Genomic DNA, 15385 nt, shown 5'->3' on the forward strand with positions numbered 1-15385 from the left:
AGGTAGGTCCCCTTTCCAGTCTTAAAGGGATAAACCATGAATGACCTATGCCAGTCACTGTGTTTCCACTCTCCTCTGCTAACCTGAGGCTATGACCCTATTTTGGCCTCCGAGAAATAAAGGGAAATTTTATTGTCACTTTCCTAAGACAGACAGACCCTAACAAGGACAAAGCTTATTCTGTTGCCACACAAATCACATTTTTCCCCTCCTTATCCCAAATTAACCCACACAAAAGAATGAACTATAAAATCCCATTACTGGTTTGGACATACTACAATCATGAAGATAAAACCAACAGAATCCCAGAGACATCATGGACCTAGGGTTGCTACATAAATGTTAGAAATGCCCATCTCTAGATTTTTTATACAAAATAATTAAATATCTTTATTTCTTAAGTCACACCCCTCCAATTCATCTACCTATCTCTGCTTTTCATCTATTTTTCTACATGCATCTCTTTTGCTCCCTCCAACTCTCAATTTAAAATCTCTGAAACTGGGATACATTTTACAACTAATAATGCTGCACATCCGTTGCCAGTTGTACATAACTGTGTGAGAACCATTTATATTTTCAGTAAGACCATGAAAATTCCAAGAGCAGGCTATTTTAGATATGATGAATCACAGAATATCATTTGAAATAACAATGTGTCATACATGGTAAATATTTTAAAAATTTAATCTTTTTAAAAAAATACTAGAGAAAGCTGTTGGTAACAAATGGCTTAAAAGAATATTTCTAAAAATTGAATTTTAGGGATTCTTTCATATAATGTAGGACTAATCTTAAATATCTGTCTGCTCAAAATTTAAAGTGGTGTTTTCTAGTCATACACAGGTATTCATCAATCAGTTTTGTCAGTTCACTTCAGGATTAACAAAATCATATTTTCTTGTCAAAATCAGCAAAATCAAACAATATATTGTTTAGGAAATATACACATACAGACATCTATGAAAGAAAAAGGGGAATAATAAAATCAAAATTCAGGTAAGAAGTTAACTTGGCGGGGCAGAGTAGGAGAAGCAGGGTAGGATCAGGGGCACAAGACAGTTTTTCACTATATTGGTGCTGTCTTATTTATTTCCTTATTATATTGTGGACTCATGGTGAGGATTCCTACAGTACATTAAAACATATGTAGGAATTATAATGCTGCATTATCAAATAATAATTTAAAAATATCCTGCTGAAATTTACCAGTATTTCCAGAGGAAAATAAATTCTAATTTTTCAAATATCACATGCATATGAAGAGATGCTCAACATCACTAATCATTAGGGAAATGCAACAAATCACAATGAGCTAAATCCCACCTACTAAAAGGCTATAAGACAAAACAAAAGAGAAAAAGCAAACACTAATGAAAATATGGAGAAACTGGAACCCTCATATACTGATGGTGAGAATGTAAAATACTATGACTGCCATAGAATACAATTAGGTGGTTCCTCATGTACCTAAATATAGTTATTACCATGTGCTCTAGTAATTCCACATCTATGTATATATCTAAAGCAATTAAAAGTAAGTATGCAAGCAGATATGTGCATGACAATGTCTATCATGTCATTACTCGTAATACCCAAAAGGTGGAGACAAACCAAGTGTCCATCAACAGATGAGTGGTAAACAAAATGTGGTATATACATGAAATATTATACAGCCATAAACAAGAATTTGGATGCATGACATATGTATGAAACTTGTAAACATTATGCTAAGTGAGAGAAACCAGATACAAAATGTTAAATACTGTAAGATTCCACTAAGTGAACAGTTCAGAATATATAAATTTACAGAGATGAAATATGATTAGAGGTTATCAGGAGCTAGGAGAACAGGAAATGTGAGTTAATGCTTAATGATTATAGAGTCTGAGGTGATGAAAAGGGTTTGGAAAAAGATAGTGGTGCTGGTCATTAATGCCACTGAACCACAATTTGAAATGGTTACAGTAGCACATTTTATATTATACATCAGTTCAGTCACTCAGTAGTGTCTGACTCTTTGCAACCCCACGGACTGCAGCTTGCCAGGCTCCTCTGTCCATCACCAACTCCCGGAGCTTGCTCAGGCTGATGTCCACTGAGTCCGTGATGCCATCCAACCATCTCATCCTCTGACGTCCCCCTCTCCACCTGCCTTCAATCTTTCCCAGCATCAGGGTCTTTTCTAATGAGTCAGTTCTTTACATCAGGTGGCCAAAGTATTGGAATTTCAGCATCAGTTCTTCCAATGAATACTCAGGACTGATTTCCTTTAGGATGGACTGGTTGGATTGCCTTGCAATCCAAGGGACTCTCAAGAATCTTCTCCAACACCACAGTTCAAAAGCATTAATTCTTCGGCACTCAGGTCTCTTTATGGTCCAACTCTCACATCCATACATGACTACTAGAAAAACCATAGCATTGACTAGACGGACCCCTTTGTTGGCAAAGTAATGTCTCTGGTTTTTAATATGCTGTCTAGATTTGTTGTAGCTTTTCTTCCAAGGAGCAAGTGTCTTTTAATTTCATGACTGCAGTCACCATCTGCAGTGATTCTGGAGCCCAAGAAAATAAATTCTGTCACTGTTTCCATTGTTTTCCCATCTATTTGCCATGAAGTGATGGGACCAGATGCCATGATCTTCATTTTTTGAACGTTGAGTGTTTTTTACCCTCAACAAGCCAACTTTTTTACCCTCCACTTTCACTTTCAAGAGGCTCTTCAGTTTCTCTTCACTTTCTGCCGTAAGGGTGGTGTTATCTGCATGTCTTGAGGTTACTGATATTTCTCCTGGCAATCTTAATTCTAGCTGGTGCTTCATCCGCCCAGCATTTCACATAATGTACTTTGCATGCAAAGTTAAATAAGACGAGTGATAATATACAGCCTTGACATACTCCTTTCCCAATTTGGAACCAGTCTGTCGTTTCATGTCCGGTTCTAACTGTTACTTCTTGACCTGTATAGAGATTTCTCAAAAGGCAGGTAAGGTGTGATATATATTTTACCATATTTTTAAACTTTATATTGTAACACATGAAAAATCACAGAGCCGTACATTTTAAATAGATAAACTGTATAGTATGTAAATCATATCTTACTTAAGGTGTTAAAAAATGAAATTTAGAATCATTAACAGTATGTTGGGAATTCTTTTATCTTCCCTTTATATTGGTAATGTGATATAATCTCTGAAAAAGTGTTTAGGGTCAAATTGTGCAAAGCTTCTAATATGAAGTAAAGATTTCTATACTTCATTATCTGTGCAAAGTAGTAGAATTACCAAAAGAGAGTGATAAAACACAGCATTTTAGGAAGACATATTCAATAATCGACCACCTGATTTTAAAAAATATAGAAAACAGGTAGGCCTGTTGTAATACTACAAAGTTCAACACAATATCCTAGACAAGAGATATGTAGTGAAAAAAGATGGGAATAGCAATGAAGATGCTAACATATTTTTAATTTGAGAAAATATGCTAATTAAAGACTACATAAACCATTAACTACTTCCACTTTACTTCTATAAATAAACACTATTTGATAATAGCAACAAGAAAACAGCCATGATAGATCAGTATACTAGCACAGCCTAAATGTTAATAGCCCTGAAAATTCATATCAGAAACATATAATCATAGACACTATTCTTTCTGATAATTTATATTCTAAAACAATTACTGAGCACCTATTAAATTAAATCCTCAACACTGGTAACTTTTGAAGAAGAGGACAAAGACAAACACTCCTATCTGACATTTAAGAGATCACTGCCTGAAGGTGGTAGTCTAACTAATAAAGAACAATTATAAAGGTTCAAAAAAAACCAGTCAACAATAATAAAATTTAAAAAACATAAAATGACATTAATTGGCATCATTTACCACTAAATTCTTTAAAGCTAATATGAAATACTTTCATGAAAGTTATACAGCAAACTGTTCATATATAATACATTACTAAGTTGAATAATATGAAAAAGACCTAAAATATTTTTTCACTTTTTGTTTCCTACTTAGATAAGTTTTTTGGGAATAAAAAGATAATCTGCAAACTTCAGTGAGTGAGTAATGTTAGATGAAAGTAAATTTTAGGTGTCAGAATATCAAATATATATACCAACAAACAAAATTCTGAATATGAATCAAATGATTGCCATAATATTTTATGGTATATATTAGAAATGGACTACATGAAAAGTTAGTTTTACATATTCATAAGTATACTTTTAACTTCGTTTTACCTAATTTCTAAGGATAATTTACCAATCCTTGAAAAAAGGAACATTAAAAAATGTAGTGATTTGTAAAGTAAAATATTTTTACATTTATAGCCCTTTAATGAACCTTTCAAATAAAAAAATTAAGGTTTAAACTTATTATCTGTTAATAAAATTAGTCCTGAAAACTGTGACTATCCTACTTAGTTGATTATAACTCCGTCTAATGATTGTCTTTATGTAAGAATAACAACTATTCAATTCCTTACCTCGTAATTTCATCATCTCCAAGTACTGCTTTAGAAACAGGTGAATATCTGGCTGGTGATGCTGGTGTCTGGACCAAGTAGGAAGGTGGGCTAACATGGTTATCGATAGGCTGAGAAGAAGCTTAAAAATAAAGTAAAAAACACTTGAAAATGGAAACACACCATTCAGTACCATGTTTATAGGTTATCAATGTCACAGTTAATTAATGTATAATTCATACTCATTTATATAATAGGTTTTGGTAGAGAAAATGTATTTACTAGGTAAAAAAAATTAGAGAAGCTCAACTTTCCAGGTAAAAACTAGTTTAGACATTCAGATCAGCAAAGCAAACTTAATCCATTTGGTTTCTCTGACAAAACAACTAAAAAGGAGTTTTACAGTAACTGGTTTGCCAAATGTAAATCCAGGAAAGGTTATTCAAAAGACTGTCACAGGAAAGACTGAACTAAATCAATCTTAAGTATAATAATTTAATTTTTCTAAGAAGTTATTTTGCAGATTAACATTTTTAGAGAAGTATATTCAGCTGATCCCTGAACAACATGGGGGTTAGAAGCACTGACCCTCCAAGCAGTTGAAAATGCACATATGACTTTACAGCTGGGCCTCAATATTCATGGTTCTGCATCTACAGATTGAGCCAACCATAAGACCTATGATATGCACTGAAAAAAATCTATATATAAATGGATCTGCATAGTACAAACCCACATTGTTCAACAATCAACTGCACACTCAAAATTTGATTGTAAGTAACAAAAACCAAAAGCGTAAAAATAAGTGCAAAAAGATTATGCTTGACAAAGTTTTAAAATAAATTAAGGGACTTCTGGCTTTCCAGCATGACTCTCATGAAAAAAGAACATACTAAAATGCAAAAACACAGTTTGAAGAGACAGGGCAAGCATAAGAACCAGACTCGTATACAAAAGTGATGCTGGAATGATCAGACCAGAATTTGAAACAAAAATGAGTAATATTCTGATATGGATAAAGCAAACAGTATGTATAAAGAAGGCAGTATGCAAGAACAGATGGGCAATTACAAGTGGAGAGATGGAAATTCTAAGAAAGAAACAAAAAGAAATACTAGAGATCAAAAACACTGTAACAGAAATGAATAATGTCTTTGATGAGCTACTAGTAGTTTGGACATGGCTGAGGCAAAGAATCTCTGAGCTTGATATTTCAATAGTAACCTCTAAAACTGAAAAGCAAAGAGAAAAAATGACTGGGGTTGGTGGGCAGGGATCAGAACAAAATATCCAAGAAAAGTGACAAAACTGCAAAACTACAAAAACTACATATGTGTAATGGGAATACCAAAAGGAGAAGGAGAGAAAAGAACAGAAGCATTTGAAACAACAATGATGATAATTTCCCCAAGTAATGTCAGACACCAAACCATAGAGAGACCTAGGAAACTCAAGAGAACACTAAGCAGGATAAATGCAAATGCATATCGTTTTCAAACTACAGAAGAAAAAAGGAGGGGCAAAAAGCCCTAAAAGTAGTCACAGGGGAATTAAAAGCTTTACCTTACTGGTAGAGGCGTAAGATAAGAATTATGTTCGACTTCTCCTTAGTAAGTCATTCAAGACAGACAATGGAGTGAAATATTTAGTGTTAAGAGAAAAAAACCCACCTTGTATCCTAAGAAATTATCCTTCAAAAGTGAAGAGACATAAACACTTCATTAAACAAAAACTGAATATGTATTGCTAGTAGATTTGGCTTTTGAAATGTTAAAAGAAGTTCTTTAGAGACAAGGGAAGTCAGTTCAGTTATACAGGTCAGAAGTTCAGTTATACAGGTCAGAAGTTCAGTTATACAGAAAGAGCGAGCACTGAGGGAATAAGGTAAAATAAAAACTAGTTTTTCTTATTCTTGATTGATCTAACAAAAAACATTGTTCAAAATAACAGCAATGTTGTATTTGACTATGTTTATTTATGCATCTATATATTTGTGTATAAATGAAATGAGTGTCAGCATGATACAAGTATACAAATGATACATGAAACAAAAGTGATACAAGGGATGGGAGTGAGGAATTAGTATTATTGTGTTACTATAAGAAACTCTCACTAACAGTAAAGCTGTACAGTGTTACCTCGGAGTGGAATTAGATTAGCATACATGAATATTGCAAACTCTAGGGCAACCACTAAAAAAAGTGAAAGAGAATAAACTAATACACTAAGGAAGGAGAGAAAACAGAATCATATAAAATGCCTGATTAAAGCCATCCCCCTCCCCAAAAAAATGGATGACAAATATAGGACCAAAAAACAGGGCAACAAATAGCAAAGAGTAGCAAATATCACAGACATTAATCCAACTCTATCAATAATCACTTTGAATATCAATGGCCTAAATACACCAATTTGAAGTGGAAACAGTGTCAGACTTTGGTTTTTTTGGGCTCCAAAATCACTGCAGATGGTGACTGCAGCCATGAAATGAAAAGACGCTTACTCCTTGGAAGGAAAGTTATGACCAACCTAGATAGCATATTCAAAAGCAGAGACATTACTTTGCCAACAAAGGTCTGTCTAGTCAAGGCTATGATGTTTCCAGTGGTCATGTATGGATGTGAGAGTTGGACTGTGAAGAAAGCTGAGTGCCGAAGAATTGATGCTTTTGAACTGTGGTGTTGGAGAAGACTCTTGAGAGTCCCTTGGACTGCAAGGAGATCCAACCAGTCCATTCTAAAGGAGATCAGTCCTGGGTGTTCATTCGAAGGACTGATGCTAAAGATGCAACTCCAATACTTTGGCCACCTCATCCAAAGAGCTGACTCATTGGAAAAGACTCTGATGCTGGCAGGGATTGGGGACAGGCAGAGAAGGGGACGACAGAAGATGAGATGGCTGGATGGTATCACCGACTCGATGGACATGAGTTTGGGTAAACTCCGGGAGTTGGTGATGGACAGGGAGGCCTGGCGTGCTGCGATCCATGGGGTCGCAAAGAGTCGGACAGGACTGAGCGACTGAACTGAACTGATTGTCAGAGTGGATCAAAAAACCAAGACCCAAGTATATACTGTCTACAGTAAAGCCACTTTAAATATAAAAGCTTATATATATTAAAAGTAAAAGGATGGAGAAAGATACACCATGCTAACACTAATCAAAAGAAAGCAGGAGTAGCTATATTAATTTCCAACTGAGAAGGCTTCAAAGTAAGGAAAATTATCCAGGTTAAAGAAGGGCATTACTTAATGATAAGGTCGTCAGTTCTCCAAGAAGATATACAATCTTTAACATCTAACAATCAGGTGTCAAACTATGTAAGGCCAAACTATGTGAGAAATCGATTAATCCATACCTCTTTATCAGAAATGAACAAATACAGCAGGCAGAAAATCAGGAAGGACATAGCTGAACCCAATAATATCACTAATCAATTGGATATGATGGACATCTACAGACCACTGCATCCAACAACAGCAGAAAACATATTTTTCTTAAGCTTCCATGTTAACATTCACCAAGACAGACCATGTCCTGGGCTATAAAACATATCTCAACAAATTAAAAAAATAGAAATCATATAATGTTCATTGTTAGACCACAATGAAATTAAACTAGAAATCAATAACAAAATGATAGCTAAAACCCCCAAATATGTGGAGACTAAATAACACATTCCTAGATACACTTGGGTCAAAGAAGCAATCTCCAGAGAAATTTAAAAAATGTTTTGAACTAAAAGAAAATGAAAACACAACTTATCGACATCTGGGATGCAGGAAAAGCAGTGCTTAGAGATAAATTTACAGTATTAAATGCATATATTAGAAAAAGAGAAAGATCTTTATCTAAAATGAATCATCTTGGCTTCTACCTTATAAAACTAGAAAAAAGAGTAAATGAAATTCAGAGTAAGCACAAGAAAAAAAAAAATCTAAGCAGAAATCAAAGAAATTTTCAAAACAAGAAATCAACAGAGAAAAAAATTAATAAAAACCAAAAGCTGGTTCTTTGAAAAGATCAATAAAATCAATAAGCCTCCAGCCAGGCTGAGAAAAAAAGAGAAGACAGAAATGAACAAGCAGATATCACTACAGATTCCATGATATTAAAAGAATAGGAAGTATTATGAAGAACTCTATGCCCAAAGATTTGGTAACCTAGAGGAAATGGACCAGTTTCTTAAGAGACAATCTGCCAAAACTCACAAAGAAGAAATAGGCAATCTTAACAAACCTATATCTATTGGAAAAACTGAATCAATAATTGATAATTCTCTGAAAAGAAAGCACGAGGCCCAAATGGGTTAAGTGGTGAGTTCTATAAAATATTAAAGAAATGAATTATACCAATTGTCTATAACCACTTCCAGGACACAGAAGCCAAGGGAATACTTCTTAACTTATTCTGTGAAGCCAGGATTATTTGACAAAACCAGACAAAGAAATCTTAAGAAAAAATACCCTATAGAACAACATCTCTCATGAACATAAGTGGAAAAATCTGCAACAAAATGTCAGCAAATTAAATCCAACAATATATAAAAAAATTATATACCACAAGCATCTAGGATTTATCCCAAGTATGCAAGGTTGGTTCAATATTCAGAAAAAAAATACATATGATACATCACATGTGTGTGCATACATACTCAGTTGCTAAGTTATGTCCAACTCTTTGTGACCCCATGGACTACGGGCCTTCAGGCTCCTCTGTCCATGGGATTTTCCAGGCAAGAATACTGAAGTGGGTGGCCATTTCCTCTTCCAGGGGACTTTTCCAAACCAGTGATCAAATGCACATCTCCTTTGTCTCCTGCACTAAGGTAATGCTTATTAAATCAATGTGATACTGCTGTACAACTATTAGAATGGCTAAAAAACCAGAACAATGGTAAAACCAAATGCTTGTGAGGATGTGGAGTAACAGGAACTCTCATACATTGCTGGTGGAAATGCAAAATGGTACAGCCACTTTGGAAGACAATTTGGCTGTTTACATTATAAAACTAAACACAGTCTTACCACACGATCCAGCAATTGCACTCCTTGGTTATCAAAGGAGTTAAAAATTCCTGCACATTACTATGTGAAAGGAGGCTTTTTGCTTTTCTTTCAAATATCTACTATGCCTTCTTTAATTCAACAGGTTTATGGAAAACTTCAGCCTGTGTGATTTTAAAATATTTTTGAATTTTAACTTAAAGTTGGCAAAATCAGCAGAGGGCTGAATTATTTTTATTGTTTTTAAGGAGTTTGAGATTTTTGGGTATAACTTTAGTATTTCAATTGGATATACATGGTATATTCAATGCCATTTTGTATGTTTCAGGTAAAGTAGGAAATGTCATTAATCAAATTATATAGAACGTATTTTATGAAAAGCAAAATGTGATATATATTTTAAAAAAATTTTTATGAGTACAGTTGATTTACAATGTTGTGTTAGTTTTAGGTATAAGAAGTTCAGATTTTAAAAGGCTACATATTGTATGATTCCAACTACATGACATTCTGAAAAAGGCAAAACTATGGAGGTAATAAAATGATCAGAGGACGTCAGAGGTTAGAGTAGAGGGAGGGATGAATAGGCAGAGTACATGATTTTTAGGGCAATTAAACTGTGCTGTATGATACTGATAGATGGTACATGTCATTATACATTTATCCAACCCTACAGAATGTACAACAAGAGAGAACCCTAAAGTATACTATGGGCTTTGGGTAATGATGTTGGAACCAACGTACCACTCTGGTGGGAGATGTTGATAATAGGAAAAGCTATGGAGGTGGGACCGGAAAAAGTGATGGCACCTCATTCCAGTACTCTTGCCTGGAAAATCCCATGGATGGAGGATCCTGGTGGGCTGCAGTCCATGGGGTCGCTAAGAGTCGGACACGACTGAGCGACTTCACTTTCACTTTTCACTTTCACGCACTGGAGAAGGAAATGGCAACTCACTCCAATGTTCTTGCCTGGAGAATCCCAGGGACGGGGGAGCCTGGTGGGCTGCCGTCTATGGGGTTGCACAGAGTCGGACACAATTGAAGTGACTTAGCAGCAGCAGCATGGAGGTGGGACACCTCTGGATCTTTGCTTAATTTTCCTGTGACCCTAAAACTGCTCTAAAATGTAAAGGAAAAAAAAGGACATGCCCTGACACCAGCTCAGATCTGTCAATCCAATTCATAATTACCCTTTTTAATGCACCCCCCAAAAAATGGTAACCTAGTAAAAGAAACAAAAAAATATAAGCAAAACTCCAGTAATAATTTCATTTCAATAATAATAAACATCAATACAGTCCATCAGTTGTAATTCTAGTAAGAACTAAGAACAGAAAATTATAAAGTTATTTCTGACCCAGGTAAGCAATATATTTCAGTTGTAACTTCCAAAACCACAATGCATTTGAATTATGTGATCGTTGAAAAATATAGAAAGTAGTATTTAACTTTCTTGAGATATTAACTATGATAAAGGTACAAGGCATTTCAAAAATCTAGCTGAAATATTTATTACTTAACCACCAATCTCTCCTTTCATTACATTACTGTCTTCTATGCACAAAACACTGTTAATACCTATTGGGAAAACAAAAATGTGCAAGGATCATTACTTCAAATTACTATAGTGGCCAGACAGATAACATTAAGAGTGAAGCAGCCGGAGTGAAAGACAGTAGGTAATGACTATAAATACGGTATACTGAGAAGAATATATGCTCTATCAAAAGGAGATAGCATCTATACATCTGTATCTTTCTGTAATCATACAAAAAGGAAAAAGACTATATCTACTGACAGTATATGGTTTTGAAGTCTGCTGCATCTTTGATTTTATAAGTTTGCAGTCTCCATTAGCAGTTGTTTCCTGTCCAATTCATATATAAGATGCTGTTTTGCATTTGAGCCAAAGCTTTCTATCAATGGCTCTTCTGAAGACCAAAGTCTTTCCTGGTGTGATATGTAAGAATATCTGTGATTTTCAATGGAACTGGCATGATGGCCTAAAGCGACTGACATTCATGTGAACCATTATAATCACTGGCCTTTTAAAGTCCAGAGTTTACTGATTTCTGACTCAAATTTCTTCACTGCATTAACAAGTTTGGCTGAAACAAACGAACAACAACAACAAAAAACCCACTGGGCAAGAAACTCAGTCAACTGCCCAAGCCAGAAAATGTATCTTTCCCCTACCATATCCAGACTTTGCCTTTATTTGATGGATCCTTTCTGAAGGAGTCATTCTCACATGTAAGACATGTATCTCACATGGCAGGAACTAAAAATTAATGTTTCTATCAGAGAAATGACTGTCTAAAGAATAATCAGATAAAACAATGCTATTTCCTATACCCCACATCCTAAGCAATAAAGATTCCTTAGAGAACTACAAAACAAGGGAGCCTAAATATTGTCCTAAGGTATCTAGGTTAATGACCCAAACCCTCCAAAGTTTAGGAGAGAAGCCAAGTGGAAGAACTTAAGGTAAAAGTAGAAAGAGATCAGTGGGGGCTCAGAAGTTTAACAACATCTTTCATCTGAAGAGAATATAAATTAAAAGTGAAAAGATACATAATGCAAAAGCATGAGAATTTTAATGTCATCAAAGAAACTATGTTCTTTATCACAGAGATCCCCAACCCCTAGGCCGCTTAACAGTGCTGTTTAGGAATTCAGCTGCATACCAGCAGGTGAGCAGCAGGTGAGCAAGCTTCAGAGGCCACTCTCCATTCCTCACATTACTGCCTGAACCTTCCCTCCATCTGCCCCACCCATCGAAAAACTGTCTTCCATGAAACTGGTCTCTGGTGCCAAAAAGGTTGGGAACCACTGCTTTATCAGATCCAATGAACTTTTTTTATTCAGTAATAAACTTCCTTTTATTCCTGGGTGGGCTTCCCTGATAGCTCAGTTGGTAAAGAATCCACCTGCAATGCAGGAGACCCCAGTTCGATTCCTGGGTACCATATTTTGGCTATTATCCATAGGTGCATTACATCTGTTAAGAGCATGGCCCCACTTAGATTTATGGTCATAGCTAAATTATAATTCTGAGCTTTTCTCCAGTCATGTTCTGCTTCTTAAGGAGCGAGACTAGATGAAGACAGCAAGCTGAACTAGGGTTGGAATTCTGCCAGTGAAGATGAAGAAGGCAAGAAAGAAGAAGATATATGCAGTGAACTGAATATAATGACAAACCAAGGAGGCTAAGTTAAAAAAAGAAGACAAGTAAAGACACACAAAAGAGACACAAAGGAACAACCAAGTAATGGTATCAAATGACTGAAGATCAAAATGAAGATGAACTGTTAGGAGTAAATAAACTGATGGATGTAGTCAGAGAATGAGATGATTTAAATCAAGATTTTGGACATGGTGAAGGTACTGACAATTGATAAGATCTAAATTATTATCTTGGAAGCAAGTATCTGAGTTGGAGTGGAGGGCAGAAAAGTTAGAAACAGATCAGTAAACAAAGAAGCCTGGTAACTGAATGAATCAGTGTGGGTTTTGACTGGTCATCACTAAGGATGACAATGTGAATAACAGTATCAAAGGACAATGAGAGCTCCACTAGTATCTTCAGTACCTAAAGCCACACTGGTGGGGAGGACACTAGATGACTAACGTAAGGAATAGGCAGTAAGGTGAACAGTCTGATGGCAAGGGCTTCAGGAGAGCCAACAGGTAAAAACCATTTATGTAAAAAGTTTTCAAACATCAATGCTTCTTAAAACACATATAAGCAAGTTATTTATGAATTGTGTGCATAGTATGAACATGGTCTGGAAGTGTATAACAAAATTCATATGAAGAGAGGAGAATGGAAACAGAACACTGTTATGATAAAGTTGAACTAGCAACATAAACTTCAACTTTTTCACAATACTCTATTAATTTAAAAACAGATGAAAAAAAGGCAAGAAATATCCTATATATGACTATAGGGAAAACAAATATTATTTACTACTCTTTAGGACCAGCTCTATTTTTAAAATGTCATATTATTTTATATAAAAGAGATAATTCAATAAAAAGTAACATTTTCTTTCTAGTTCAACTGTAAGCAGCAGCTTGTTTTTTTGTATATTTGGCCATAATCGGGATGCCAATTCTCTGTCTGTTAACTGGCATTTAGTTGTCTTGAACAGATAAGGCAGCATAATAAATAAGATCAATATTTAAATTGGTAAATAAAAGAGCTTATCATTGAATTTGCTGCTGCTAATAAATAAAAATTACATAAAGCCCTGTGCAAGCCAAATATATGGAAGAATTTTCAGCAAGTAGTAAAGTTCTGACACGAAGTGTAAGACATCATCTCTGTTCATTAAAGAGACTGAATATTATTACAAAACCACAAATATCTCTAAAATTCTATAATTTAGAAAAGGAAAACTTGGAAAAGCAGATTATACAGTATATTGATCTTTATTACATATGGGTGCTTCTAGTATTGACTCAATATACCAAATAAAACTTTCATTTTTCAATCAACATGAACATATTAAAAATATATTTATATTTCATCTCAGCTTGTATATTAAAAAAAGAAAATCACATAGGAAGCTTAACATTACCTAGGTACTTTCATTACAATACAATTCTAGGAAATACAACTGTATCATGCACAACTGTGTTACGTAATACACTAAGAGTTGGAAGTACAAAGATGGTATCTGTGCTCACACAGTTGAGAGTACAGAAAAGCCCGTCTTAAGTTATTATTTCTCAAGGCACAGCCCAAGAACCAGCAGCACTAGAAGTATCAGAATTATCTTGCTTGTTAAAATAATTACTTGTTTAAGTATATTTCTGTGTTCCATCTTAAAATTATTAGAACAAAACAAGAATCTCCATTATGAGCAAATACCTTTGGTGGCTATCATTTACATAAAAGTTTAAGAATCAATGCCTTAAATAATTATTGCTATGACATTACAGGTGAAAAAGTGAAAAACTCACCCCCCTTATTATTAGGAAGATTCTGACTTAAAATTGATTTTTAAAAATTATTAGGTTAAAATATTTAACACTTCTCTTTTAAATATTTGTACAATGTTTAAACTTTATATTGGGAACTTTCATTAAAATTTATCACGTCTAAGGAAATAAGATAGATTATAAGCAAACAAACTTACAGTTGGTGATATCAGGTGGTGCATAGCCATCATTCATATACATACTTGTGGGTTTTGCCACTTTCAAATAAACAAAATCAGATGTGTTCTTTAAGGCAGTTACTGCTTCTTCATGAGTAACTTCTTCTAAACACACACTATTCACCTAAAAGAAAATCCCCAAAGTTTTACTTCTTCCTTCCCGCTCTGAAAGCCATATTTTTTTTCCCTCTTTACTCCTCTGGTAGAATCTTTAGTATACTGTTGAACAGGAGTGGTAGATGTGTCTTTCTAGGAATTTGTCTATTTCATCTAAGTTACCTGATGTGTTGGTATAGAGTTGGTCATAAATAGAAGTATTGGCTTATGCTCTCTCTTTCATTCCTACTTATAGAAATTTGAGTTATTTTTTTCTTTGTCAGTCTAGCTAAAGGTTTGTCAATTTTGTTGATCTTTTCAAAGGCCCAAGTTTTGGTTTCTCTATGGTTGTCCTATTTCATATGTTGTTAAGTTTTGCCCTAATCCTTTCCCTTCTGCTAGCATTAGGTTTAGACTGTTCCTCTTTTCAGTAAACACTTTTTTGGGTGTGTATGTTTGCCTTTGAACTGTTTATTTTATATTGGAGTATAGTCAATTAACAATGTTGTGATAGTTTCCGGCAGCCAGCAAAGGGACTCAATCATACATGTACATGTATTCATTCTCCCCCTAATTTCCCTCCCATCCAGACTGCCACATAACACTGAGCAGAGTTCCCTGTGCTGTACAAAGGTCCTGGA

General features: G+C 34.8%; 1 protein-coding gene across 8 annotated transcripts in view; it reads right to left on the reverse strand.

Moving 5' to 3' along the window:
• The window catches only part of DLG1 (discs large MAGUK scaffold protein 1), a 277900-nt gene that overhangs the window by 84461 nt on the left and 178054 nt on the right, over nt 1-15385 (reverse strand). For all 8 annotated transcript variants that reach the window (XM_070371271.1, XM_070371280.1, XM_070371326.1 and 5 more), the window contains 2 exons: nt 14628-14772; nt 4496-4616 (listed from right to left, as the gene is read on the reverse strand). In XM_070371271.1, coding sequence (XP_070227372.1) covers nt 4496-4616; nt 14628-14772 — 266 coding nt within the window. The remainder of the gene's footprint in view (nt 1-4495; nt 4617-14627; nt 14773-15385) is intronic.

This window comes from Bos mutus, chromosome 1 (assembly GCF_027580195.1).
Source record: "Bos mutus isolate GX-2022 chromosome 1, NWIPB_WYAK_1.1, whole genome shotgun sequence".
Classification (NCBI taxonomy): Eukaryota; Metazoa; Chordata; class Mammalia; order Artiodactyla; family Bovidae; genus Bos; species Bos mutus.